The 26,376-nt window shown below is 35.3% G+C and overlaps 3 protein-coding genes and 1 non-coding gene across 6 annotated transcripts; 1 reads left to right on the forward strand and 3 right to left on the reverse strand.

The window, feature by feature from the left end:
- Nucleotides 1-3,070: 3,070 nt before the first annotated feature.
- LOC133291639 (uncharacterized) lies at nucleotides 3,071-7,149 on the forward strand. Of its 3 annotated transcripts, none has more exons than XM_061489937.1 (6): nucleotides 3,071-3,254; nucleotides 3,638-4,064; nucleotides 4,148-5,459; nucleotides 5,562-5,708; nucleotides 5,815-6,255; nucleotides 6,636-7,149. In XM_061489937.1, the coding sequence occupies exons 2-6, from the start codon at nucleotides 4,011-4,013 to the stop codon at nucleotides 6,644-6,646; spliced, it is 1,965 nt and encodes a 654-aa protein (XP_061345921.1). In that variant the 5' UTR covers nucleotides 3,071-3,254; nucleotides 3,638-4,010; the 3' UTR covers nucleotides 6,647-7,149. The 3 variants fall into 3 exon arrangements, with proteins under 3 accessions (XP_061345921.1, XP_061345922.1, XP_061345920.1); XM_061489938.1 differs by lacking the exon at nucleotides 6,636-7,149 and having other exon boundaries at nucleotides 4,148-4,961; nucleotides 5,028-5,459; nucleotides 5,815-6,449; XM_061489936.1 differs by lacking the exon at nucleotides 6,636-7,149 and having other exon boundaries at nucleotides 5,815-6,449.
- Nucleotides 7,150-13,504: 6,355 nt separating this feature from the next.
- Nucleotides 13,505-15,210, reverse strand: LOC133291672 (protein WHAT'S THIS FACTOR 1 homolog, chloroplastic). The gene has a single exon (XM_061489973.1). The coding sequence runs from the start codon at nucleotides 15,207-15,209 to the stop codon at nucleotides 14,016-14,018; it is 1,194 nt and encodes a 397-aa protein (XP_061345957.1). The 5' UTR covers nucleotide 15,210; the 3' UTR covers nucleotides 13,505-14,015.
- Nucleotides 15,211-15,485: 275 nt separating this feature from the next.
- On the reverse strand, nucleotides 15,486-15,580 carry TRNAY-GUA (transfer RNA tyrosine (anticodon GUA)). The gene is made up of 2 exons: nucleotides 15,544-15,580; nucleotides 15,486-15,521 (listed from the first exon to the last, which is right to left on the reverse strand). It is a non-coding gene; the product is annotated as a tRNA-Tyr (tRNA).
- A 1,024-nt stretch (nucleotides 15,581-16,604) lies between these two features.
- Nucleotides 16,605-25,134, reverse strand: LOC133291636 (probable pectin methyltransferase QUA2). Its single transcript, XM_061489933.1, has 9 exons — nucleotides 24,978-25,134; nucleotides 23,349-24,205; nucleotides 23,129-23,261; nucleotides 22,030-22,270; nucleotides 20,411-20,624; nucleotides 20,081-20,256; nucleotides 19,651-19,954; nucleotides 18,198-18,336; nucleotides 16,605-17,132 (listed from the first exon to the last, which is right to left on the reverse strand). Exons 2-9 carry the CDS (start codon nucleotides 24,056-24,058, stop codon nucleotides 16,974-16,976), a joined length of 2,076 nt encoding a protein of 691 aa, XP_061345917.1. The 5' UTR covers nucleotides 24,059-24,205; nucleotides 24,978-25,134; the 3' UTR covers nucleotides 16,605-16,973.
- Nucleotides 25,135-26,376: the final 1,242 nt, after the last annotated feature.

Raw genomic sequence — 26,376 nt, forward strand, 5'->3', positions numbered from 1 at the left:
ATTAGATAATATATATTGAACTGTACTAGTGCACATGGCAAGGCAAGGGCTGAGGTATCTTCTCAAAATCCTTAATTAATGGTTGTGTGAGCAGTATTTTAATTTGTGTTCATGCGGACTAATTTCTTATTTATAAAAAGAGATTTGAAGATCTAGGACAAAGAGTTCAGATAGTGTTACCTGAACCTACTGAAAGTATGATTTATGGTCGGTGATGAATGGGCGACACTACATTATAGGTGCGTTTTTATCAGGAAATTAATTTTGATAATGAGATAACTACATGTATATTTAAATATTAAATAAAAAATTAAATTTCCTTAATTAGAGATTCTGAATTCGAGTTTGCAGCGGATGAAAAAATAATCTTATGAGAAATGGCTCATGAGTTGGATCCATTAAGACTCTAACTGGATTAATCAAGTAATAGAGATATATTCAAAAAAAATTATTATCGAAAAACATTAATTGAATTTAAAAGAAAAAATTTATTAAAGAAAAATTAAATTCGATTACTCTAAAAAAATACTGGCTTACAGCTGATAATTTAAAATTTAAGCAGTATTTAAAAAAGTTGGATCACTTTACAAAATCAAATACGACTACCCTCCAAATTACTGAATTACGGCCACCTTTCATTTAACCAGTAGTGGAGTCTCTCGGAGCAAATTGGTGCGGCTTTATCATTTATCAATATCAAAAGGTTATTATTTATTAACATGACTTCCTAATCAGCCTTATAGGCCCACCTTGTCAAATATCTGATCTCCCGTACAATTGGGATATTGTGCTATAGCACATTTTATTAAAGTTTAGAATAATTGGAACTTGGAAGTTGTAATTATGAATTCTTAATTATTAATTAAACTACCGAATTATAAATTTGTAATTAGATAATGTAGTCATTCGTACTTGTTTAATAATGTTAGTTATCATTACATTATAAACTTTGAAAAAAAAATAGTTTTATACTCTTAATAAAAAATTATATAACGACCTAAGTTATTTATATATTCGATGGAATTTATGAGATTAACATAGGGGATCAATTAAAGTACCAGCTGTTTTACCAAAAATAATAAAAAAATGTATCAGTTGTCTCTTAGCTAATGAAAACTGTGAAAGAGACGAATGAAATAGCGTATTGTATCATTTTTCATTATAAGAATCATTTACCCTTATAACTTTTCTCATAATCATTTATCCCTTTCTCAAAATTTTGAATCATTTATCTCCTTGACTTAAAATTTTTTTATCATTTATCCCCTAAGTGAGGGAGGTAAATGATAAAGAAACTTTAAATCAGAAGAGTAAATGATAAAAAAAATTTAAATAGGGGTAGAAATGATTAAAAAAATTTGTAAAGGGTAAGTGATAATTGAAAAAACTCGTAAGGAATTTTTTGAAGTTTTTCCTTTTTTTTAATGAATCTCAAGTTCGTAAGGCACACGTGCTTTTTTTCCTTATTATAAGAATTATGAGTTGAATAACTATTATTATTTATAAAATAAAAATAAAGTTAAAATGGTGTTTTTTTATTTGTATGATGAATTAATATAAAAAAGAAAATCGGTAACATAACACTCAACCGCTTATCATCACTCTATTAACACATTATATTTTGCTAGTGAAAACGTGTTTACATTTTTTTTTTAACGTTAAATATTTCTAAATAAAAATTAATTTTATTTCCAGAGTGAACACGTTTCCTAAATATATTATGAGGCAGGGCATTGTTAATTTTTTAAAATTAAAAAAGAAGAAGCGAGGATTGATCCGGTTGATGAATAGAATAACGGGAAGTTAGGTCAAATAAAAAAGTTAAAAATAAAATTGAGGAGAGGACATCATGAAAAAGACTAATATTTATCGATCTGGATTCTCTAATTTGAAAATTCACATGGTCATGTAATGTGAGAAATCATAACCATACAAAGGTGGATCAATGGTAAAAAGGGATGAGAGAAAAAAAAATGATAAAATAGGTAGTTATGAAATCATAACCGTTGATTTACCTTTGTATGGTTGTGATCTTCCCATATGACCATATCATGTTTTTTTGGCACATTAGAGGATCCATTTCCAATATTTATATTGGCAATTGGCAAACCAAATATAAAAAGGAGGCAATATAATAAAGAAAAAACATGTATCCTTTTAAAAGATATAAAATTGTGTTTTTATAAGAAAGAAAAAGAGATAAATCATAAGTAAAAGAGAGTGAGATTTTCTTTTCTCTCTCATCTCAGGATTTATCTCTTTTTTTCTTTTAAAAAGATGCACATTTTTCTATATAATAATGGGTTCGCTTTTTTTTACAGTGAATGTAGATAACTTATTTACATTGAACCCAAAACGACATTGTTTTGAGGCAAAAAATCAAGGTATTTTTATAATTATAATTTATTTCAATATTATAATAGTCTTTTTTATTATAATTTTTTAACCCAAAACGACGTAGTTTTGGGAGCGAATGTAGATAATGTATTTACATTCACTGTAGAAATATTAAACCTATAATAATATTAAAAAGGGGGAAAATGTTTGCCTTAAGGATATAAGTTGTTTTATTTTAAGTGAGAGAAAAATACAACTTAGTATCTTTTATTTAAAATTTAAATTAAAAAAAATTATTAATTTTCTCTTCCATAATTTTTATTGTATATATTTTTCTTTCACTTAAATATAATATCTAATTTAAAAAAACGCTCGCGACTCAAGGGGCATTGGCATTGCTATGACTAGACTAATTAGGATCTAGTTTTTCTTTTCTGTCTGTCTTTAATTTTCATTGTTATCCAAAAAAATAAAAATACTAAACTCATTAACATAGCGTCTTGTACCAAAAAAAGAAAACAGTGTAGGTTTTTTTTTTTTTTTTGTATTATATAAAGTGTCGTTTTTTTATTGGCTAAACTGTCGAAGAAGCACATGCAGTGGAAACGCCTCGGTCCCGCCTCAGGGTGACCGTACACTATTGATTATTGAACACGCCGTGTTGGTTATTCGTTTGTTTTTCATAGTTTTTTCAGAACAAATTCTACCTGCACGGCTGCACTCAGCATTTAATAATATCCCACTCAGCATCTCCAAAAACACCACAACCTCAACTTCTCAGCCTCACCAATTTCACTTGTTTGATTTCTCACAGACACAATTCACACAATCATGTTCCTTTGAGAATTAACCAGCACAAGCACAACAGATATCGGGTCTGTCTTAGTTTGACACCTGGCGAAATTCCGCTTCAAAAGGTTTGCTTTTTTACCAGAAACATGTTTCCCTCTTATGGGGCAGTGTCTGTTTAAAATCTGTGTTGCAGTTACCATATTTATTTTTTCCGGTTAGGTTAGTTAATGTTTCCTTTGATCCTTGAAACAAGGGCTCATGTGTCTCCTGTTTGTTTTAGTTAAAACTTCAAACCATTATTTTAGTTCTAAAGAGATTATTCATTATTGAATTGAATTTCTAACATACCCTTTCAAAACAGTATTCGTATATATGAATTTTCAAAAGAATTTATTCGTGTATCCAAAAAAAAAAATTATTCCTTGACCGCAAGTATTGTTTTGTTTATCTGTGTTTGGCTGAACATATTTGTTTATATGAATTATTGGTTAGTCTTGCAACTGGGTAGGTCTATTTCGAGAGAAATATTCTTGGAGCTTTGAAGAACTGCAGCATCAACATAACAACAATTCTGGCCAAATTTGTAGCCATATCTTCATCTTCACCAACTATAGCAGTCCTTGGTCCTTGGTTTTCTGGTTCACAGTTTGGTTTGGACAGGCTACTATCTCTTATCCTGAGCCTTCCCACTGATTATGGTTAACTTCTGTTTCACTCTTCTCCAGTGATTTTCCATACTCTCAAACAACCTCTTTGTTGTTGCTAAACTCTCACTAAGCAGAGATGTGAGCGGCAATAGGATTGTATGTAAACTACTATTAAGTTTAAAAGCGCAACGAAGATTGAATAAAAAGGATTTGGAACAAGCTTTATCTTCTGCGATGGCTATGTGTAGGTGTGTCTCTGTTTTGATTGGGAGGGAGGAGAAAAGCAAGGTAAAAATTATGTTCCTTTTTTTCGAAGTTGATGTAAACCATATAAATTACCTGATTTGTTCTCTTTTTTCTTGTTTATTCAGGGTCCTGAACGATCTTCAAAACGGGGCCTTAAAACTCCACTTGCCAAACTACAACATCCAAAGTGTTCATCAGAGAGTCGTGATTTGAAGCCAGCCATTCTTGATGTTACAGTAACCTGCGGTATCCAGAAGAATTCAAGGTGCCATGTGAGGGTTATGAGTTTTGATAGTCCATTGAAGAATGAAGCGGAGGAAGCTTATGAAGGGGAAGATGAGCATGAAGATTCCCCCTCCATCAAGAGGGAGCTCTCTGATTTTGATCTCCAAGCCCATGAAGCTGTTGCAAGCGAAGGAGGATATGATCCAACAGATAAAGAGATAAAAAATCCCAGTTTATATGAAAACCAATCCAACATTCCATTGGGAGACAAAAACGATAAGTACAACAAAAAGAGTGTTGATGTAATCCAAAGTGGACATGTCAGTGATCCTGGGATTGGAAAGACTGAATTCTGGGCTTCTCCAAAGCTCGAGAGATCCTGCTCTAACCTGGAAAGAAGGGATCTACTTAGGAATACAGCTCATCATTTTCCATCTTCAAAGTCACAGTCTTTTGAGGATTTGGAGGAATTATCAGCAAAACACATGGTTAATCTAGAAAGCCCCAGGTCTGTGATGACTCACTGCAGTGCTAATAGAGTGCTGTTGAAAAGGCATTCCTCAAGTCAAGTTCTCCCTTCTGGAAGTAAAACATTGTGGTGGAAGTTGTTCCTATGGAGCCACAGGAACATACATAGACCTCGGTTACATCCAGCAAGTGCTGTTTTAAATAGTCAATGCGGGTACTCTTCAGACACCCTTGAACCAAAACAAGGTAAGGCATTGAGACATGTGGAATTACCCTCACCCGGGTCATCTTCTGGGGAACACTTTCACAAAGGCTGCAATGAAAAAAATAATGATAACCAAAGGTGGAGCAGATTTCACAAAGAAAACTTTGGTTTTTGGCCACAAAACCAATGGGTAGCTTTCTCGACAGAATCATCCTCCTTTACCAGAGTGAACGAGTGGGTGAAAGATCTCGGAATTCAGCAGCCACCTCCCCAGGATGATTTTGATGATAACAATATTGGAAACATTGTCTTCCCACCTTCTCCTGACGTTGGTAGATCATTGGCAAGAAGCACAGCTCAGTTGGTTCGACATCAAGGTGCCAATATTTCAAAGGAGATTTTGAATGCCAATAGCGTGGTCCAGTCTCTGAATCCAGCCTCAACTGCAGCTCATATATCAGGAATTGGTATAAAAGTCATCCCTGCAATTTCACACTTCTCCTGTCTCCGCTCTGTCAATTTGTCAAGCAATTTCATAGGTATAACGTGTTTGAGACAAGAAAGTAACCTTTAATATAACATCAATTATTAATAATGATAAATAACTCAATAGATTGGTTCTCCTCTTCATTGATTTGCAGCTCACATCACTCCTGGATTTCTCCCAAAGGGTATTCACACACTTAATTTGTCAAGAAACAAGATTAGCACCATTGAGGGCCTTAGAGAATTAACTCGGTTGAGGATACTTGACCTAAGTTACAATCGCATCTCAAGAATTGGACAAGGTTAGTTTCTATATTAGCTTATACTCCAAGGAGGTTTTTACTTCTTGAATTTCTTAACCTTCATTAAGTATTTTCTACAGTACAATTATTCATTGTGTTTTATCAGGGTTATCAAATTGTACACTAGTCAAAGAGCTATATCTTGCTGGAAACAAGATAAGTGATGTTGAGGGGCAACACAGGTTATTGAAGCTAACAGTTCTGGACTTGAGCTTTAACAAGATCACAACAACAAAGGCATTAGGCCAGCTTGTGGCTAACTACAACTCACTTCTGGCGCTGAATCTGCTTGGCAATCCAATTCAAAGCAACATCAGCGATGATCAGCTGCGAAAAGCAGTTTGTGGTCTTCTTCCAAAGCTTGTGTACCTGAACAAGCAACCTATCAAGCCTCAAAGGGCACGAGAAATACTCACTGATAGTGTTGCCAAAGCTGCACTTGGGGATAGCACCCGGAGCTCCTACAAAAAAGTACTAAAGAAAGGTGGCCAAGGAGGATCAAATTCCTCCAGTGTGCATAGAAGCAGTGCTAGTGTTGCCCAGAAAGGTAAGAACAGGTCAAAGAGCCGACCTAAACAACATTAATTGTCTTTAAAAGGAGCAATTTATCAGCTTTTATGTTTCTAAGACTTGATAAAGTGGTGCAGTATTTTTCAAATATATTTTTACCCTATATTTGCTTCAACCTGTAACCCACCTAGTGGGATAAGGTTTGGTTGTGATTGTTGTTGTGTTTGCTTCATCCTGTTATCTCGAGTTTTTGATTTATAACATAAAGGAGACTGCGCTAGTTATTGACAGTCTCTTGGTTTAAGACTTTGATGTAATTGTAGGAAATCTTAGATTTATGCGGAAGCGGTTTAGGACCTAGTACATTGGTATGCTTCCCGAATCATCCTTGTTTCACAATTACCTCTCGGTGCGCAGGTCTCATGTAGAATCTCCCCTTGTAGGATTCCTCTTCACGAACAGCTCACCTCAGCGCCGCAGCACGAACAACCTCCTTGAAGCTGGACTGTGGCAGATCTTCCAAACTATCTCTCGAGGAGGAAGGGGAAGTGTGTGGGCACTGATTAGATAGATTCTGAGCTTGCCTCTTTTTCACAAAAAAGACCTCTACAGCTGATGACTTAAGAGGTACTATTTATATGGGTTCCAAGAAACCCTAGTTCATTGGACTCTAGGTTCCTTGGGCTCTTCTCATACTAATAACCCATTTGGGCTTTAGTAAAAGAGCAAACCCAACAATCTCCCACTTGCTCTTTTGGATACAAACTTGAGTTGTAAAACCCAAGATCATGTAACCCATAAGTCATCATCTATCCGAAAAATACCCCATCCCTTGTCTCAAGCTAGCTTGGGGATCTACCATCTGTTATTAATCAAGGCTCCTGATAATCAACGAATGATTATCTAATTCGGTGCTACTCCACTAAAAGCCCGAACTTGAACTCCAAGATTAACAACACTTATAACATGAATATGCATCGCCCCTTTGTAGAATGTCTATAATTGATTGACAATTTTTCTGTAACTCAATCAATTATTTATTCCCTTGACTATGATAGTTTCTCTGATGGATTACATGCACTGGCCAGTGTTTTTAATATCCAAGTACCGAAACATATCAAGGGGACATATCCTACAAATTCCATGTTGTTTATCTCATAAATACCGATAATCAAATAATCTCACTCCCAAAATACCGAGTTATTGGCCGTCAATAGATCGAACCTCACCCGTTGGTAAATCAAAGAATGAAAACTATTTGATTACCTATTTATAATAAACTCAGGATTAAGAGCAATCACATAACTATAGTTAACTGGAGATTTGATACCTTATGACAGAAAAACAACCTTAATCAAATCTCTCCTTGATCCTTTCAATGTGAATGTTAATTCACACCAATATTTTACAATGATTCGGACAAAATCATTTCATAAAATATTGCAGCCTGAATAAAGTGCCCAACTTTATTTAACGGCTGTGACTCCATTCATCAATTGTGAGATCCTATGATCATGTCCTCCATGAACGTATCCATATGATCATATACTCCACAATTTGATCCGGACCTTTATGTTTGTAAATAGTGCGCAAAATAAATAAATAAAACCTTATTTATGAAATTCAGAAAATGATTTTATTGTTTCATCGTCTTACTCCAAGAGCACAATGAAACCAATAACTCCTACTTGCTTAATGCAAGTCTGGGATCTTCCTAAGACCCAAAGAAGTAACATGCCTCTTGAACACAAGTTCAGGCAAACTCTTAGTAACTGGGTCTGCAAGATCCACCTCTAATGCTATCTGAGTTTAGTGAAAAACTCATAGCTCGAGGTTGATTTTCTTGAGTTAATATCCACTTGAAATAACTGAATTTTTGAAAACTCAGCTTTTCAAGACTCCCACTAGAATATACCAACATATAATCTCTCGTTCTCCAAAGATACTTGAGTACATGCTTAACAATAATCTAGTATTCCTCTAGGTTCAAAATGGTACTATCTCACTACTCCCACTACGTGACAGATGTCTGGTTTAACGCCCAACATGATATGCGTGAGTCTACCTTTGCCAAAGCATAAGATATCTTGCTCATGCATTCTTCCTTCTTAGAAGTCTTTGGTCACTCCTTAGGAGGATGAATTCCACATCTGAGAATTATAATTCTTCTCTTAGAATTCTCATGTTGAATTTTGGCAAGAGTTTTGTCAATGTAAGTAGGCTGAGGTGATGCCAACAACTTATTCTTCCGGCCTCATAAGAGTTTTATACCAAGAATATAATTGGCTTCCCCAGTACTTCCATACCAAAACACTAACTTAGCCAACCCTTTATGCTTGATATTACCTCCACATTGTTTCTAATAAGGAGCATATCATCTACATAAAGTACCAGAAAAGCTATTGTCTTCTGTTGTATCATTTACATACAAATACACATCATTCATCAAGGCTCTCTCAAAATCAAAATTTTGATAACCTGATCAAAACTGATGTTTCAAGACCTGGATGCTTGCTTAAGTCTATGAAATAGACTTTCACAACTTGCATACCGTGTGTTCCTACTCATTTGCTATAAACCCTTTTGGTTGTTGTATGTAGATATCCTGACATCCAACTCCCAAAATGTATTCTCATAATTGAGACTTATAGCAACTAAGAGAATCTGGATAGACTCAAGCATGGCGTCTGGCAAAAAATGCCTCCAAGCTAGCTTTGAAGGTTTTCACCTTTCTGTCCATCCTCTCTTTGCCTTTTATGTCCACATGCACCTTGTGGGTTTTACCCCTCTTGGTGTCTTTACTAGGACCGAACGGAGTTGAAATACAAGTATTTCATCTCATTGTTTATAGCCTGAGTAACACTTGATCAACAACATCTTCTAGTGCATTATCGTAACTAGTAGGATCAATGTCACTCAACAAGAAACAACTTGAGAGTTAACAAGGTTCTCTCCCACTACGAATGTACTGCATTAGACCTTGTGTATTTATAGGTAAAACAAAGAGTGGGTCAAATGATGGATCTTCAATTTCTTGAGGATCCGCTTATCCTTGATATTGTTCCTTTACATGTGATACTAATATTTCTACTAGTTTCACTTATATATTATCATGTTGAATTTCCAATTACGGTTCTCTTGTTTGTTCACCTAGAGATATATATATCCCCTCTTGAACAATCAAGGGAACAGTGGATGGAGCTTCTAGAGATTCTGGAAATTCTTGATCTAAGATAAATCTCATCAAGAATAACCTAACTTAAGAGCTTATAATTTCTTATCTAGTCCTCCTTTAAGAAAATCATGTAAGTGCTCACTTAGATTATCTTGTCCTTAAGACTAAATAAGAAATCATCCCTAGTTCTCTTAGGGTAGCCAAAAGATATGCACTCTTCCATACAAGATTCCATCTCATTTGACTGCTGTTGTAGGACGTGTGCAGTAGCACCCTAAATCCGAATATGGTTTGATCTGGGCTTGCACCCCTTCCATAATTCTTTAGGTGTCTTTACAACAAACTTTGACGAAACCAAGTTAAGAAGGTAGATTTCCTTCTCTTAGGCATCTCCCTTGAACAACATTGGCAAAGATGAATAACTGAACATGATCTTCACCAAGTCTAGAAATGTTTGATTTTTGCATACTGCAACTTCATTCAACTAACGCGTTCTTAGAGTTGACAGTTACGAAATTACCAGACAGGTAGCCAAACACTTTAGTAGACCAAAGTGGTTTGATTTGAACACCTACATGCTTTTCTGCCTCAGACTTAAACCTCTTGAAAATTTCCAAAAGCTTTAGACTTATAGCGCACTTGGTTCATCTGTCCAAATCCAGAGTAAACATTCATATAATGAAGTACTCATCACCTCTTATGGTCTGAACGCTAAGTGGTCCACATACTTTAATAACTTAGTATTATCGACGATGGGCCGTACAATACTTTATTAAAATTTTGAAATTATTAAGGCCCAATAAAATTCAATCATGCTTATCCGTTGGGGCCTCACATGATTATTTTATTGATAGGCCCACAATGCGCCTGGAGGTTAAATTAATTTCTTAATTTAAATCTCCTCCCATAGATATTTAAGTCCAATCTAATAAAATACAATCATGCTTATTCGATGGGACTTCACATGATTATTTTATTAATGGTCCTATAATGCGCTTGAAGGTTAAATTAATCTCTTAATTTAAATCTCCTTTCATTCAACATAAGCAACATTTCCTAATTTCCAAAAATTATTTAATTGAGAGTATCCTTTGTTCGATTTCAAAAACTATATAAGTAAGAGCGCCGATAAACGTGCACTAAGCTTAACATAATTTTGAAAGCATTAAGGTCCTGAAATCCGGTCACTTTACGTCAGCGTGTGCTCCAAACAATCATGATACATGAAGGTTGTATGCAGCGTGTGTTATTCCATGACCATTTCAGAAAACCCACAAATTACTCGCAAAATAAAAGAATTATCTTAGGAAATTTTCTCTAATTATTTTTCTAGATTTAAATCATCCAAATAGCTGACTTAATTATTAATCTAGATTGCAACAATCATAATAATTATCATTTATGAGGATAATTTGAAATCAAAATAATTTCCATAACGATTATTTGTCTTGATGTTAATTATCCAAAATTAATTAATTCAATTATTAATCTAGATTTTTAATAAAAATCATAATAATTATTAATTAATTTCTTAGGATGATTTAAAATCAAAATAATCTCATAATAACTATCATACTAGTCGCTGAAGACATAATAGCTATTATGCTCATGCAATCATACAAGTTATGCAACAATATGGCACCACCTATTCTATATGGCATGTTATCGCAATAAAGCATGTCATATATCATATAATTTATACCAATCAATAAAAGCATTAAATAATAAATCATAATTACTTTAATCCATGGCCTTCCTATTTTAAAGAAAATTAAATTAAATTAAATTAAATAATACAACTTTGGAATTCGACTTTCGCCTAGCCCATAGTATCTGTCTCAAGCCCCTTTAGGGTTTCATAGGCCCAAAAGCCCAAAGACCCAATCCTTTGGCGAGAAACCCTAGGACGCGAAAGAGGAACCCTAGCTGTCAGGTCTGCCGCGCCGTCACCCGAAGTCAAATCAGGCTGAAACTCCAGGGGAAGGACCACCACGTAGAGACGAGTGCACCGCCGCTGGAATCACCCAAAAAGGTGGCCGGACGCACCCTCACTCTCCCATTCTTTGCCGGAGAGTGGCGACACTCTCAGCCTCTTGTGGAAGCGCGTGGTGGAGCGTGGAGTCTCCTATGGCGGTGATCCACCCACCGTTGCGTTCGTCTTTCCGTCCTCTTTCCAACCATATATAGATCGCCCCATTCCGGGATCGTTAAGTCCTCGAAAAGTCTCCGACAGTGCTGACTGCGCATCTTCCTCGCGATTTCTCGATCTTGAACTTTTACAAAATATTGAAAAAATACACAGAAATTCCAAAAATAAACAAAAACAGCAAGGAGGAAACCTAATCATATGAGATTAGCCTCCTTGTTACAAATCGAGAAATACACGAGAGACCCTAACCATGGATTAAAGCATTTTTACCGATTAAAATTTAAACTTTTATGAAAATGAATTATAAAATACACATGCTAGATTCATACCATAATCCTAGAACCCTAGGTGCCACATTTCAAGAAGCAAAACTAATTACATGAATAGTGAAACTAGATTCACATACCAATGTACAGCCAAGGCTCTGATACCAATTGTAGGAAATCTTAGATTTATGCGGAAGCGGTTTAGGACCTAGTACATTGGTATGCTTACCAAATCATCCTTGTTTCACAATTACCTCTCAGTGCGCAGGTCTCGTGTAGAATCTCCCCTTGTAGGATTCCTCTTCACGAACAGCTCACCTCAGCGCCGCAGCACGAACAACCTCTTTGAAGCTGGACTGTGGCAGATCTTCCAAACTATCTCTCGAGGAGGAAGGGGAAGTGTGTGGGCACTGATTAGATAGATTCTGAGCTTGCCTCTTTTTCACAAAAAAGACCTCTACAGCTGATGACTTAAGAGGTATTATTTATATGGGTTCCAAGAAACCCTAGTTCGTTGGACTCTAGGTTCCTTGGGCTCTTCTCATACTAATAACCCATTTGGGCTTTAGTAAAAGAGCAAACCCAACAATCGAGTCTTCGTTGTCTCCAATTTTAATGTGTGGAACTTCATGTCATCATCCGGCTTTTGCAAATTCTATGAACACCATGTAAACAATTTTGGCCTCGCGAGACAATAACCAGCCAGAGTATTCTGAAGCATCGCTGAAACAATAAATAAACAGGTTAGAAGTAAAAGAAAAAAAAAAATTGATAAAACAGAATGAAAAGTTGCATTATATTATAATTAACTTTTGTGACTCAGATTTTTCCCGAAATACTTTAATTGGAATAATAAAGAAGAACTGAAAATTCGTTACTTGGTTTGAGCATTTTTCAGTTTCTCTCTCAATATCTCTCTCATTTTCATTAGTAGCGGTCTATGTTGGGCTTCGAAGATAAATTAAAACTGAGAATTTGTTAAAGTTTGTGAGTACTTCTAAATGTTCAATCGAAACACTGCTTCATCAAAGCGTTGCAAAATCGGATTTAATTTCACCCATCGTGTGGTAACTTTCGACGAAGAGCCAAGTTATGAGCTGTTGAATCATTTGAACGAAGATCCAGAAACATCAAGTGTGTTTCACTGCATTTCTTTTAGACTACTACTCTTTAAAAAGATCACATTTCAATTGCACAATTGAAACTTGAAAGTAGATTTTTCGTGGTTGCCGATAAAAATACTTCTCTAACTACATCAGTACAAACAAAATGAACAACCAAAAAAACAATGGCACCAGTGAGCTTTCTTCGGATGCAATTCTGCAATTAATCAAATAGCAACACTCATGCCAGAAAACAGAAGAAGGGGGCGGGGGAATCAAAAGAATGATAGACTAATAATAGATTAAGTTTCCATACACAGCAGAGGTGGACAATCCTGAATATATGAATATAACAGCAGTAGAAAAAGAATACCGATTCCAAGAAGTTCTTTTGTCGGAAATTGTTGACCATTACCATGCTTAAGTTTCCATAACAATTTCAAAATGGGATTAGTTTTCATTGAGACAAACAAAAACTTATCCATTCAATCATATATTTTACAGGCACATATAATATAACCACAGAAGTTAAACTCGATTGACTTTAATTGATGAAGAACCAAAAAAAGGTGAAGGGGAAACCAATGCTGGGGGACAGACACAAAATAGTTTACTTTTGTAACGAAGATTTACTCTCTAAATTTCAAGTTAAAGATAGAGCAACCGGTGATGGAAAGATTATAATTTTTTAAAAATTTATTCTAATAACTAGAGAAAAACTTGGTATGATATCAATTATTAAAAAATCATATAACAAAAACCATTATATGAGGAGGCGTTCCATCGTAGATGAAAGTTGAAACTATGGAACTTCGTATGCCTAGATAAAATGAAAAATTTGAGGAATCTACAACCCTTGCCACCTCATGTGCAATGTTAAGGAGTGCATGCGGCTCTATCACTATCAGTACATAGAACTCAAATTTCTCCCCGTCTTCTTCGTTCTTCCTCAGAATTGATGAGGATCTGTCAAGCCAATCACTACCATAGATTGAATTATTAAGAGACACTTTTTTCATGCCAATATCAGAATTGCTCTTTCTTTTTAAAGTGTTTCTCATCTCAGCACACATTTTTCTTCCCGGAAAACACAACACAAGTTATTCAGAAAGTTGAAGTTAAATGTTGCTTTTCCATTTCGTTCATCTGAGCATACTTATAGAGCTTCTCGTTGAAGAGCACCTGGGGGTCTTTGTCAATCAAAACACCATTGTCACCATAAGCATCCTTCAAGAACACAACCCAATTCATCTCAGTTCCGGCCAAATAAAAAGCTCTGAGCTGCTTCAGAAGCATATGATAAGTATGTTTAGTCAAACTAAACTCCTCCTTAAACTCCACAAGGTGATGAATAGAGGCCCTCTTCTCCAAAGTCAAGTTCAAGAACTCATGAATCACACCCACCCTATACTTCTCTGCTTCCAAGCTCCACACATCCAATTTAGACCCATCAGAATAGGGAGACACCAAAGGAAGTGTATTCAACAAATTGAGCTTCCTTGTATCATCAAACTCCAAATCCAAATCCTTACCATATTTCACAGGAAACCTAAACCTCCTCTTGGCACTATCCTCATCAACCACGAACTCCTTCTCAAGCGCACTCACAGCCAACAAAGGGTCCCAATTCACCAACTCAAGCACCCTCTTCCCATCATTCTCAACCGAAACCCTAAAATAATTAGGGTACTTGGAAACCCGGTCTCTGAAATCATCGGGGATACCAAACAGGGTTCTGCAATGGTGGATCTTGCTAAGGGGAATTCGCTTATGCGCCGACATCATGAGCAATTTCCGAACTTTATCGACGCGGTTAAGCTCCAAGGAGTCCATGATGGATTGTTCCTCGGAGAGAAGGTCCTCCATGAGGTCGGTGAAGCCGAGCCACATTTTGCCGTCGGTGTGGCGGTGAGTGAGGAAGAGGAGAGGGTGATGGTGGATGAAGCGAGAGACCTTGCGGCCGCGGGGGAAGCCAAGCTCGCGGTGGAGCTTGCCGGCGTCGTCGAGGCGGAGGACGTGCTCCGGTTGCTTGGAGAGGAATTGCTTGGTCCTCGTCACGAACCTCAAGATGTTGTCGCGCTCCAGGATGCGCTCAAATTCAGGGATGCGGTTCGGTTGGGTTTGGACCAGCTTCGTTCGTGGGCTCTCTTTAGTTTTGCGTTTCTTCCTCAGCTTTTTGGGGGTTTTGGTGACAAGGAAGGAGGTGGAAAATGGGGCGGTGAAGAAGATGGGATTCCGATTAGGGTTGCAGAGGGTTAGGGTTTTTGATTCAGAGGATTTGATGAAGCGCCAAGCCATTGAATTTAATCTTCATGAATGAGAAAACGGCTATATGGGTGCTATGATAATTGATTATGATCAAATGGCGATTGATTTAATCTAAGGGATTTCACTTGCATCTAAAAATTTCTTACACACACAATATTTTGTTGGGGTTCACACTTTTTAAAAAAAAAAAAAAAATTAAGGCACGCAAAATAAATCTCTATAACATTACACAATCACTTTTCCTATAACATAACTCTTATACAACCCTTAATTTAAAGTGGGAAAAAAATTAAAATTGAAAAAAATTCCGACCTGCCGGATTCGAACCAGCGACCTAAGGATGGCTATTAGGTTATTCAACCAACTACAGTCCTCCGCTCTACCAACTGAGCTAAGGTCGGATATGCTTGTTGCTCCGATAGATTATTATTTACTAGAAAATGGTAACTGTACAGTTCTTTTATGCTAATGACAATGTACGGAATACCACGATGAATTCTTAATTCACTGTTTCTTTTTCAATTTTAAAATTACCTCAAGACATAAAAGAAAAATCCCAACACGAAATAAACACTTTTTTTAAGAATTTGTTATTTTTTTTATTGTGATAATGCATATGTAATCTATTTAGTGTGCAAATCGAGTAAAATATTACTGATGTGCCGCCACCTACTTCATGTAATTTTATAGACAATATTTTTTATATTTTGCAGTATATATACTTTGGATCCCATCATCACATCTTGTAGTCCGCTCCACATACCAGTTTAGCATTTTGGTTAACATTATTTTCGAGGAAAAAATTGATTTTTTTTTTAAAAATGACTTTTTTAAAAGAATTTAATTATAAATTATTTTTAAAAAATATAAGAAACTTTTTTTTGTGTGAATAAATATGAAAATCTATTACACGTAAATAATTGATTTTTGAGTATAATGCTATACAATCGCTTCTCAGTGTTTTTTTTTTTTTTCGACAAACCGATCAATTTTTTTTTTCTCAGTGCATCGGGCCATATACTAGTACACGGTAAAGCTCATCCAACAAAATCATAAAAATTTTACTTCATAACAAATTAGATTTCTAAACAGTAAAGAAGCAAGCTTTCTTATTTCTTCCCAAGCAGTATCAAGTTTTTTTGGTGAAAAAAAAAAGGGTATGAATTGGACTGGTTAATCCTAAAATAAAAGCAACCTATGCAAAAATGCCACATTAGTGCAGTATTATTGTTTAAGCCAATCTATCAGTGTGGGTACATCGAACCAGCAAGCCATGTAAATCGTACACTGGACTGATGGTGAATGTGATTTTGATTTCATATTATAAACATTGACAAAATTATCAAAAGATAGTCTTGCCTACAAGAGACATTTAAAGAACTTATAAAATGAGAGCAGAAAAATGTTTTCTATAGTAATAAGGGGGAATTAACCGCTGAGCATTTTATACATCACAGCAAACAGGAATAACTTATTCTATCATCATCTTCCCAATCTTAAATTATATGTCTGTGTAACTGTAATCAGACATCACATGAAAAATCGAATCTACCAGTATACCTCTGCTCCTCGTTTGGTAATTACATTGCCCTATGTATACCTTACGGCTACATAGGATTTGTGGTGGTATCATTGACGAGAATCCACTGTTCCCTCTGTTGTTGTTTTTCTGGCTTCTTTCTGTCCAAAATTTCCAATCCCTACTTTCTATGGCGGAGCACTATGATAATAAATGAACAGTATGGAAATGAATATATGAATATTATGGTCTAATTTCTTCAGGACTTAAATGAATTAACTTGCTTGTCTCTTAAAGAAAGGTTTCTGGCAGATCAGGAGTCTCTGATCACTGTCACTTTCAATTTCTATAACTCGTGCATCCCACTTCAGCCGTGCTGTTAGTGCTCTTACTGACTCTATTAAAGGAACTGTGTCACGAATAACAATCCAACCCTGCACACAAGATCGTTGTCAGCATATCACAAGACCTATGTGAGAACCTCCTGCAAATCTACAATTTCTCTTTTGCAATATGCTATGCAGTTCGGTATAATTAGGAAGTATGATGTTTTATTTCTTTTCCTTAGCACCCAAAAAAAAAAAAGAGAGAAAGAAAGAAAGAAAGAAAATAGCCATTTTAGCATTATGCTTTTATCCATGAAAAAAAAGGTTCAAGCATTCTGCTACATCTCAATGTTGACAATGAGGATCATATTCAGCTACTGCTGCCTGTACAAGGGCTAACTAACTAACAAGACATTTTAGAGAACAAACACCAGGACACATCAATTGCAAGGGAATTTAAGAGATCGTTTGGAGAGCATTTAATTTGATTAGGATGTAGAATGAAATTAAGGGGAAAAAGTCATTCAATTTGCCAGCATAAAAAAGAAAGGCCACAAAATCCTGCCTTAACACATTAAAAATGGACATAGAACTTGTCACACAATGCACAAATTGATGCACATCCAGCTACAAATGTTATCAATATCCATAGATAGTAAAATTTTAACCAGCTACCAGGCCTATAAAGCGAAAGAAAACTGAAAACTACAGAAGTCATGGTCATAAATTAATACAATATTGTGGTAAGTAGAGGTAAATTCATATATACAAGTTTTTAATCTTCCACAAGATTAATATCCATCAACTTTTACAATCCTGTTAGTATTAGATTATATGCTCAAATCCAGGCCATTATGCTTTGATTCAATAAAGGAACAGGATAAATTGCATTACTGCATGTCAATAAAGCTCCATCAAAGTGAAATCCAGTGGACTCTTTCCTTTATGGGTTAGAGGCAAATAATTCACCTTTTTAAAAGTTTGCGCAAGTTTTTGAAAAGGTTATCCTTACTCCAATTATGAGTGTTGAGTAAAAGAAGACTTTGATTATTCCTCATAGCTTTAGATATTTATACCTCATAACATCAGACAACGTGAACGGGGGGTGGGGCGAAGTGAAGAGGAAAAGGACTACAAATTAAAAATAAAGCCCAGAATGTTAAGTTTACATACCTCTGGGCGGAGTAACCTGTCAATTTCAATGAACAGATCAAGCGTAGTGCATCTGCGCTGCTGAGCAGTTTCAAGGGATAAAAGCCCTGCTGCATGCACCAAGTCATAGGTTCTAGGGTACGTTGGAAAGGCCTCGCACCTAGAAATCACAGAATATCATAATTGTAAGAAGACTATAATTTGTATAACGCGTAGTAGCAATTGTTCACAAAATCATAATTCTAAAGTTTCTTAACTGTAACCTTTTCATATAGCAATGAGTTAACTGCAATATTTAATTTAAGCTGCAAAACTTTAGTGGTGATAAAGTTAAGGATATAAAACAATCCCTACACCTCCATTTAAATAGCTTAAGATTAGTTGATCCTTGACATGGCCCCCACAACCAATTAATTATAAGCTCAATCCCTGTTGCCCTATTCATAATTAAATTTAAAGTAAGTTTGTACATTGTCCACGCTAAAGCCCAAATAGCTCTTGCATTTGGGGTGTGTTAGAGTTATAAAAGCATTCACGTGTTTTTACCTAACAACTGAAATTGAATTGGTTCTTAACAGATTCAAGCTTCATTATTCAAGATTCATTACCATACTTTTTTTAACAAATGTCAGGCATCTGAATTATTTTGTGTCAAACGAAACTTAAACACATTAAGAATATTCTAACCATAGTGCAAATGTTATATCCTCCACCAAAACTTAAATAAGTATGAAACTTAGATCAAGGTATTAATGCTTAGATTTTACATAGGGAAAAATAGGAAACCAATAATTTTAGATAGGTTAACATATATTTCTTTTCCATATAAATTACACTCATTTTCAATTTGGTCCCTATACGAAAATAGTTTTCAATTCAGTTTATATACAAACAACTGTTATTAATTTGTTCCTTGTCATCTGTTGCTATAATACAGTGAAGTGTAGAAACCAAATTAAAAATGTGCCTCCTGTATGGAGACAAGAAATATTTTAATTTTAGTACCTATATGTGACAATCATTTTCAATTTGGTCCTCATAATTCACATTGACTCCATGTCAATCTCACAATGTCATAATGGCAACAAAAGACATAGATGACATTGAAAATGATTATACATACACAATAACAATAGCATCATCTTTATTCTAAACTAGCTGGGGTGTTAATGGATGAATTCATATAGAAGCAAGAATAGATTAAGGATTATACATATAGAAATTAAATTTAAAACTTTTTTTGTATAGGGACTAAATTGAAATGAGTATCATCATTTATAGAGATCAAAAAATATACTCTAACTACATATTTGGATGGGATCAAGACATTTAGAAAATAAAAAAAATAAAAAAAAGGTAAGGAATAAAGAATTTAACAGATGGCTGATAATTTACATTCCAACAAGCCAAAGAAAAAAATGCAAAGGGAGAAACATGAAATTCTAAAATAAGAAGAGAAAGGAGATTAAAATACCAATCGTGCAAAACACCAACATAACCCCTATCCTGGATCAAAGGAAGATAGTTGGGCCCAGTCATGGGGACCACATTCATGACCCACACAGATTTTCCAGCTTGCAACAACGCAGAATTAAAACCACCAAAATGAGCATTCATGTCTAGCACATTTCTTAGCATGTTGTAAGGTGGTGGAGGGTCTTCTTCACCAGGCCTCTTTGGATGATCAGAAAATATTAAAGGTGACAGAAGAGACCAATAATTACGGACTGCTATTCTCCAGCTTTCAGAATCCTCGGCAAATTCATCAGATTGCAACCCTAATGCAAGTAATAAGAACATATTTAGACAACCTAGTGGATAGGAGATTTCATTCAGGTATTCAGCACAGTGCAATCCTTCTATAAAGAGATCTATAAATAAATGTTGAAGAATATAACAATTACCATAGATTGCAAGCTCATTCTCGTTCAAGTTATCCCTGGAAGGCCAGGTTGCCCTCTCTTCAATAGAAATCCATCGGCTGCTATGTGTTCCTCCAATGCAATTTTGCAGTTCTCGATAATATGGAGACTCCACATCATAGCCTCTACCACATAAAGGAGGGGGAGAACCATTCTTCCTGGAAATACAAACAGACAGGCAATGCTAGGAATCAGGGATAATTGTTAAAAATTATGCAGTAAGCAAATGCATATAACTAGTACAGAGATCCTAGTTACAAGATATAGAAAGTGAAAATACACTTTCATAAATACATGCCACAGCAGCATTACCTTGAACTGTAGCATTTCCTTTTACTAGTTTTCTTCCATACTACAGTTTCATCTTGCTGCGACAACAAGTCCCAGCAAAGGTTTTCAGCAAAATCATGTATGAACTTCCACCTTTTCTGACTGTCTTTGTCACGAGCATTTGTAAGCGGTGATGTCCAGACAAAGTAGCCACCCGGTTTTAAAAGTCTATCAGCTTCAATCAAGAGAATTCCATCTATACCATGTAATATGAATGTTAATAAGATCAAACAGAGTCCAATTATACAGTGAATTCACTTCAGTGACGACTTGTAGTGCTACAATATTAATAAATCAGAAAAAAGAAGCTATGGTTTTGAAGTTCAGAACGAAGTTTTCAGATTCTTAAACTTAAACATTAAAAACAAGATAATAATATGAAATGAGGGCAGTTTAGCAGATGAAATTCACACAGATATGAGAGGAAGACTGAGAAAAGTTAACTCCAGTTTGTTGGATAATTCAACGACCAAGGGGAAATAAAGATATAAGGTATCTACATACTTTGTTTTGCTTTTAGTATATTTCCCGATAGAGGATGGATGTAATATGTTATATTGACTGTAGTAAATTTTGAGTAAACAGGAAGCCCGTTTACAATCAACGATGAGCAATTTTTCAATGAATAATTGGTACAAAAAAGAATTTAATAAGTACAATGTTTAGCTTTTGGCAGAAGATAATTAAAAAGCTAATTTTTTTTTTCGGTAAACAATTACAGAGCTACTTTAAGTACGATGGCTTTAGACAGAAAAAGATTAATACATTTATCTTTGGGAAACTCCCTGTAATAAAGAACTAGAATTAAATATTTTTCCAAAAGTCTACAGCATATAATATTTCTTAATTCAAATGCACGGCAAGACTTGTTGTAGGCATCCCACATGGAAGATTTTTAGTGCAAGTTTGATATATATATGGTTAGAACATACTTTTAGTCAAAATGAGAAACCCCTAGATATTGGACTTAGTCAGAACGACTAGAAACAATATAGAAGCCCAGACAACTGTTAATATTTTTCCTTGGTTCCAAAAACAGTGTTGTAGGTCTAAGCTTGATGGGGAAAAAAATACAACACCACACAGGAAATAGCCAGGTCTCGTAGTTCAACATATGAAGTGTGTCCAAAATTTAAAAAAATAAAAAATCTAACAATGGATAAATTGCAATTTAAAAAAAGAAAAGAAAGAAAGAAAATCATTTCCTAGATCACAATGGCAAGGTCCATGTACTAAGCTTAGTTTGAAGAACCATAAATGATATAGGATAGTGAACAGTCAATATTTTTCCTTGGTTCCAAGAGAGTGTTGATGGTCTAAGCTCACTAGGAAAAAATACAACACCACAAGAGATAGCCAGCCCTCAAAGTTATAGTTTGAGGAAACAGAATGGATATTTACAGTCTACAATAACGAAATTTATTTCTTATTCAATGATATCTAATTCCTTCTTCCGTTGGCATTCATTATATAACATCTTACTTGGAACTGGGAAGGGCTTAATAATCCAGACAAGAAAAGATTCTGTTGAATAAATGCAGAGAATGACAGAACCATGTTGACCATATAGAAAGTAGCATGAGGTTGATTTTCAAAGATACCTTTCTGGTCCCAATCAATGCCACATCTCGCACAATGCAACATATCAAAGGAGAGAGATGGATATGGCAACTGTTTTGAAGTCAAAGAAGCAATCATAGCAGGAAGACCCCTCTCGAGTGTAAGCTGAACTTGACTGCCTGAAGGCTCATAGTTTGCAATGCACATAGTTAAAAGCTGACTGTGAAAGAGGTGCGCTCCAAAACTACCATAGCCACAACCAATGTCCAGTATGGTCCTAACCTGTAAATTTTAGAAAACCAACGGGCTCAATCAAAGAACATTTCAGGCAAGGAATGTAAGTATATAACAGTCAAACTTTAAGAAATAAGTTCACATTCAGTACCACCATTACCTATCAGAAAATGTATCACAAATCCGTCCAAATGTATAGTACAAAAAAATTTAACATAATTAATATAATTAATCACCAAGTAGATGAGCTACATGTTATGCAGCCTAAGATGTCAAGAAACTTATCCACTACTACCATGGGACTTTCTGGCACTTTGAAACAAACTATTACGCCATTGTAGAGCAAGGTAAATGCATAGAACAGTTCAGAGATACATAAGGTTAAACTACATGCAAATGGAGAATATTTGGAATATTCATTATTTGTTTGCTTAAAATGCCATCAAGACAGTTAATAACTATATCTATATTTTCTATATTATTACTATTAGGGTGTGTCTGACAGATAACGAGGAACAACAAAAAATAGATCAGAAGAGCAGAAGGGGTTAAGTCACAAGACAATTTTTTTGTATTGTTAGCTATTTGATGACCAATGCATAGGACTAAAACTCTTGAGCTATCTGCCATACTTAGACTACTTTTAAAATCAAATAAAACACAATTTTTTTGTGCTAGACTGTTTTTAGCAAATCAAACAGACTCTAGTGAGCAGTGAGCTTAAAATGCAGATACACCCATTTCTCACAATTAAGCAAGGTGAATGATGTTAAGTATGCTCAATTCTGTAATTAACATGTGCCAAATTAGTGAAGTATGGATATAATTGATGAGCGCCACTACAAGAAATAAAGCAACAAATACTCAAGTATGCCACTATCGGAAAAGAATAAAATATTCATTTACCCCAGCTTGTATGAAGTTAGATTCATTTCTAAGTCCAATCATTTCTGCGATTTGATGTGAATAGTCTTCAACGCCATCAAACATGAGAGAGGCAGAACGAAATGAAATTTGCTCTTCATCGAGCATCATCATCCTGCAACCAAATAAAATACATGAAAACTTTGAGATGAAATGATAGCTGAAAGTAGGACAGCCAGTAAGGGAGACGTATATCACCCACCTCTTGGTCAAGCTTCCAGAAGAAAGAACCTCCTGCGCAGTGATTTGAACATTAGCAACCCAGATAACATCCCTTCCAGTTGGCCACCGAAGAGGAATTTTGTAATTCGTTGGTGAGAGAAATAAACAATTTTGCCTGAGGTCATGGCCACATTGCCGGTCAAACTCTTTTCCATCAGCATAACCCAGAGCTAGATTGTCAGAAACATTAAAGCAAGGAACATAGTTTTCAAACTCCTCAGAACAGAATTCCAATTCTTTCAGCCTTGAGGGAGCAGCAGAAATCTCCCCAATATCCAACAGGTCCGATACAATTTTCTCTTGGAGCCTTCTATAACTATGGTAAATGTGAACTCTAGATGTGGTTGAAATTGAGACTGTCCACCAAAAAGATCCAGCAAGAGCAAGAATAACTATAAATACTAAACTAAACTTCAATAAAAGAAGAACCAATTTATGCCGACTTCTCGGACTGCCAACAATGAAGGGATCAGATGAAAAACCATTCTCAGTGATGCCATATTTAGAATGAGAATTATCTGCAAAAAGCAACCTAAAGGGAGACCTCAAGGATAAGAGGCTGTGGTCAGAAGAACCTCTTCTATCCAAACCTTCCTTTTCTGTTTTATCTTTGGATTGGGAGTCCCACGAGTCATGGCTGCTATCAGGGATCCGAATCCCAGATACACCCCTGTGCAGAGGCCTGGACATTCTCTGACCAAGAAGATTGATGGTTAAATGTGCAAATACTTTATGAATACACCCAGAAACCAATAAAAGTTTGTTATTCCAACATCATTCGGATCTGTGTGGGAAAAATCATCAGTTGTATCCAACTCCAGTTGAGCAAATACAAACCTAACATAAAAAAAATTGAAATAGTGTCAAGATTGATGGGGTTCATTTAGAATAGAACAAAACAGTAACTAGAGGCAAAACAAACTTCCAATTCAGAGAACCAAAAACATGGAAATAAAGACACGGTAGACCATTACTTAATCCACCGCACCAGATCCATCACGGACTCAATATTGAAATGCATATGTACAAACAAAAGATTTAAATTACTAAAAAAAATACATTAGTAGTAATTGCAAGTTTGAACTCGGAAAGAGCAAGATTCAAATAAATCAAAGTTGAAATAAAGAATATGGGTTGGTGGTTAACACAACAGTGAAATCACTTGCAGCTAGTTACATGACCATTAACTAGAGACTCATAAAAGCGCAAGCTTGTTTTCTTTAAAAAAAAAAAAAACCACCTTCATTGTGTATCCCAATCTAAACCCAGAAGCAAATCACAAAAGCGCATGGTCATTTTTGTTAAAAAAAATAATTATAACAATAACAAAACAAAAAAAAAAAACTTCATTGGCCATCCCAATCGAAACCCAGAAAGGAGTCATAAATAAGCGCAAGCTCAAAGAACCCAAAAACAAAAACAAAAACAAAAAAAGGAATTTTACGTATCCCAATGGAAATTCAGCAAGGAAAAACAAAATCCCATTTAGATCAATGCAGCAAGCAACACGAAAGAGTGAAACATTGGGGAGAAACATCAGATCAAACCCAGTGGAAAAACAAATAGCACGGCTTAAAGGAAGAGCTTTTGAACAACCAATGACAAGTACCTCCGCCATGTTGGAGGCAGAAAGAGAACGAAAATTAGGAATCCCGCGAAACCAGGGTGAATTTTTTTGTGCCCTTTGGTTGTTTGATGGACACCGTAACACGAATCACAACCACAGCACCTCTACCTCTCTCTCCTCTGCTTTTGGTTTCGTTTCGTTTTCGTTTCTCTCTGTCTATCACTCACTCGTTCGACTGCTAACTCTGCTTCCCAAACAAATACGTACATTAGCAAGCTGATTTTGTACTGATCCGATCGCGATTCGTGACACTCCCTAATGAATTCGATAAATTAATAAACTTAAAGCATCAGTCTTTTTAATGTTTTAATAGATAATTTTATCTTAAGCATATATTTTGAAGAGATGAAAGATAAATAAAAATATGTGGGGTTACTTTTTATTTTATTTTCTCTTCACATATTCATACTAAATTCACATACTTTTTTATGTGTGTATTTGAGATAATTTTATAAATATTAATCTCAAACTTAAATTTATATTTAATAGTGATGAATCAAAAATTACCAACTTGACATGTTTATTTATTAATTCTAGTAATAAAAACAAGCAGTAAATAACAGAATAAGATTATTTCCAGAATAAGATATTATTAACTTTATAGATTCACCAATATTAAGTATCTACACTGAACAGGAGAAAAGGTAGGAACTTAGGAAGGTACCTAAAAAGGCGCCTCAATTAATCTTCTACAGGAAAAGTTTCCGCTAATCATATCATATCCTATGAAAAAAATTCACTCATCTACTAGAAATGGAAGGCAATTTATCGAAGTGCCACATGACCAATTTTCTTCTACATAAAGTATAAAAGTGGAAAATAAATAAATAAAAAATGAAAAGAGTGGAAAGTGGGGATTTTTGAGTTGCTACAGGAAAGCGAGGCAAGCGAAATGGTAGATCTGAGAGAGAGAATTGGGGAACACGGTGAGAGGTGATAACACGGGAAAAACATTAGGATACGTTCTTTGTTTTTTAGTTTTAATTAATGTAACGTAATATGAATTTTGACTTATAGATCATGGTAATGGCCGACACTGACCTATACATTATTTAATCTTCTCAGCCATTATCATTTCATAAATGCAACAATTGGTGCGCGTTAACGCTTGCATGAGGTCACGTCCCCTCCGCTCTTTTAATAATATTTTTAAGCACTTCTCGAGCGGTTAGGCACAAACCCAAATTTTACTGGGTTAAGGAGTTAGGTCAAATACATGCCCTATTTCGTTCGGTGCTCTGTTTTATGGGTGAAAAACTGAAGATTCTCCGAGTTGTATCCTAGTAAATAATATATGGAAAAGCTTTGACATCTATTAACTTTAATGAGATTTGGTTGTCGTCGGAAATCATTGCGCTTTTGGGGTTCAAAGCGCATAGAT

The sequence above is a fragment of the Gastrolobium bilobum genome, unplaced genomic scaffold (assembly GCF_033153095.1).
Source record: "Gastrolobium bilobum isolate Gb01-03AN ecotype WA unplaced genomic scaffold, APGP_CSIRO_Gbil_v1 utg1076, whole genome shotgun sequence".
In the NCBI taxonomy this organism is placed as follows: domain Eukaryota; kingdom Viridiplantae; phylum Streptophyta; class Magnoliopsida; order Fabales; family Fabaceae; genus Gastrolobium; species Gastrolobium bilobum.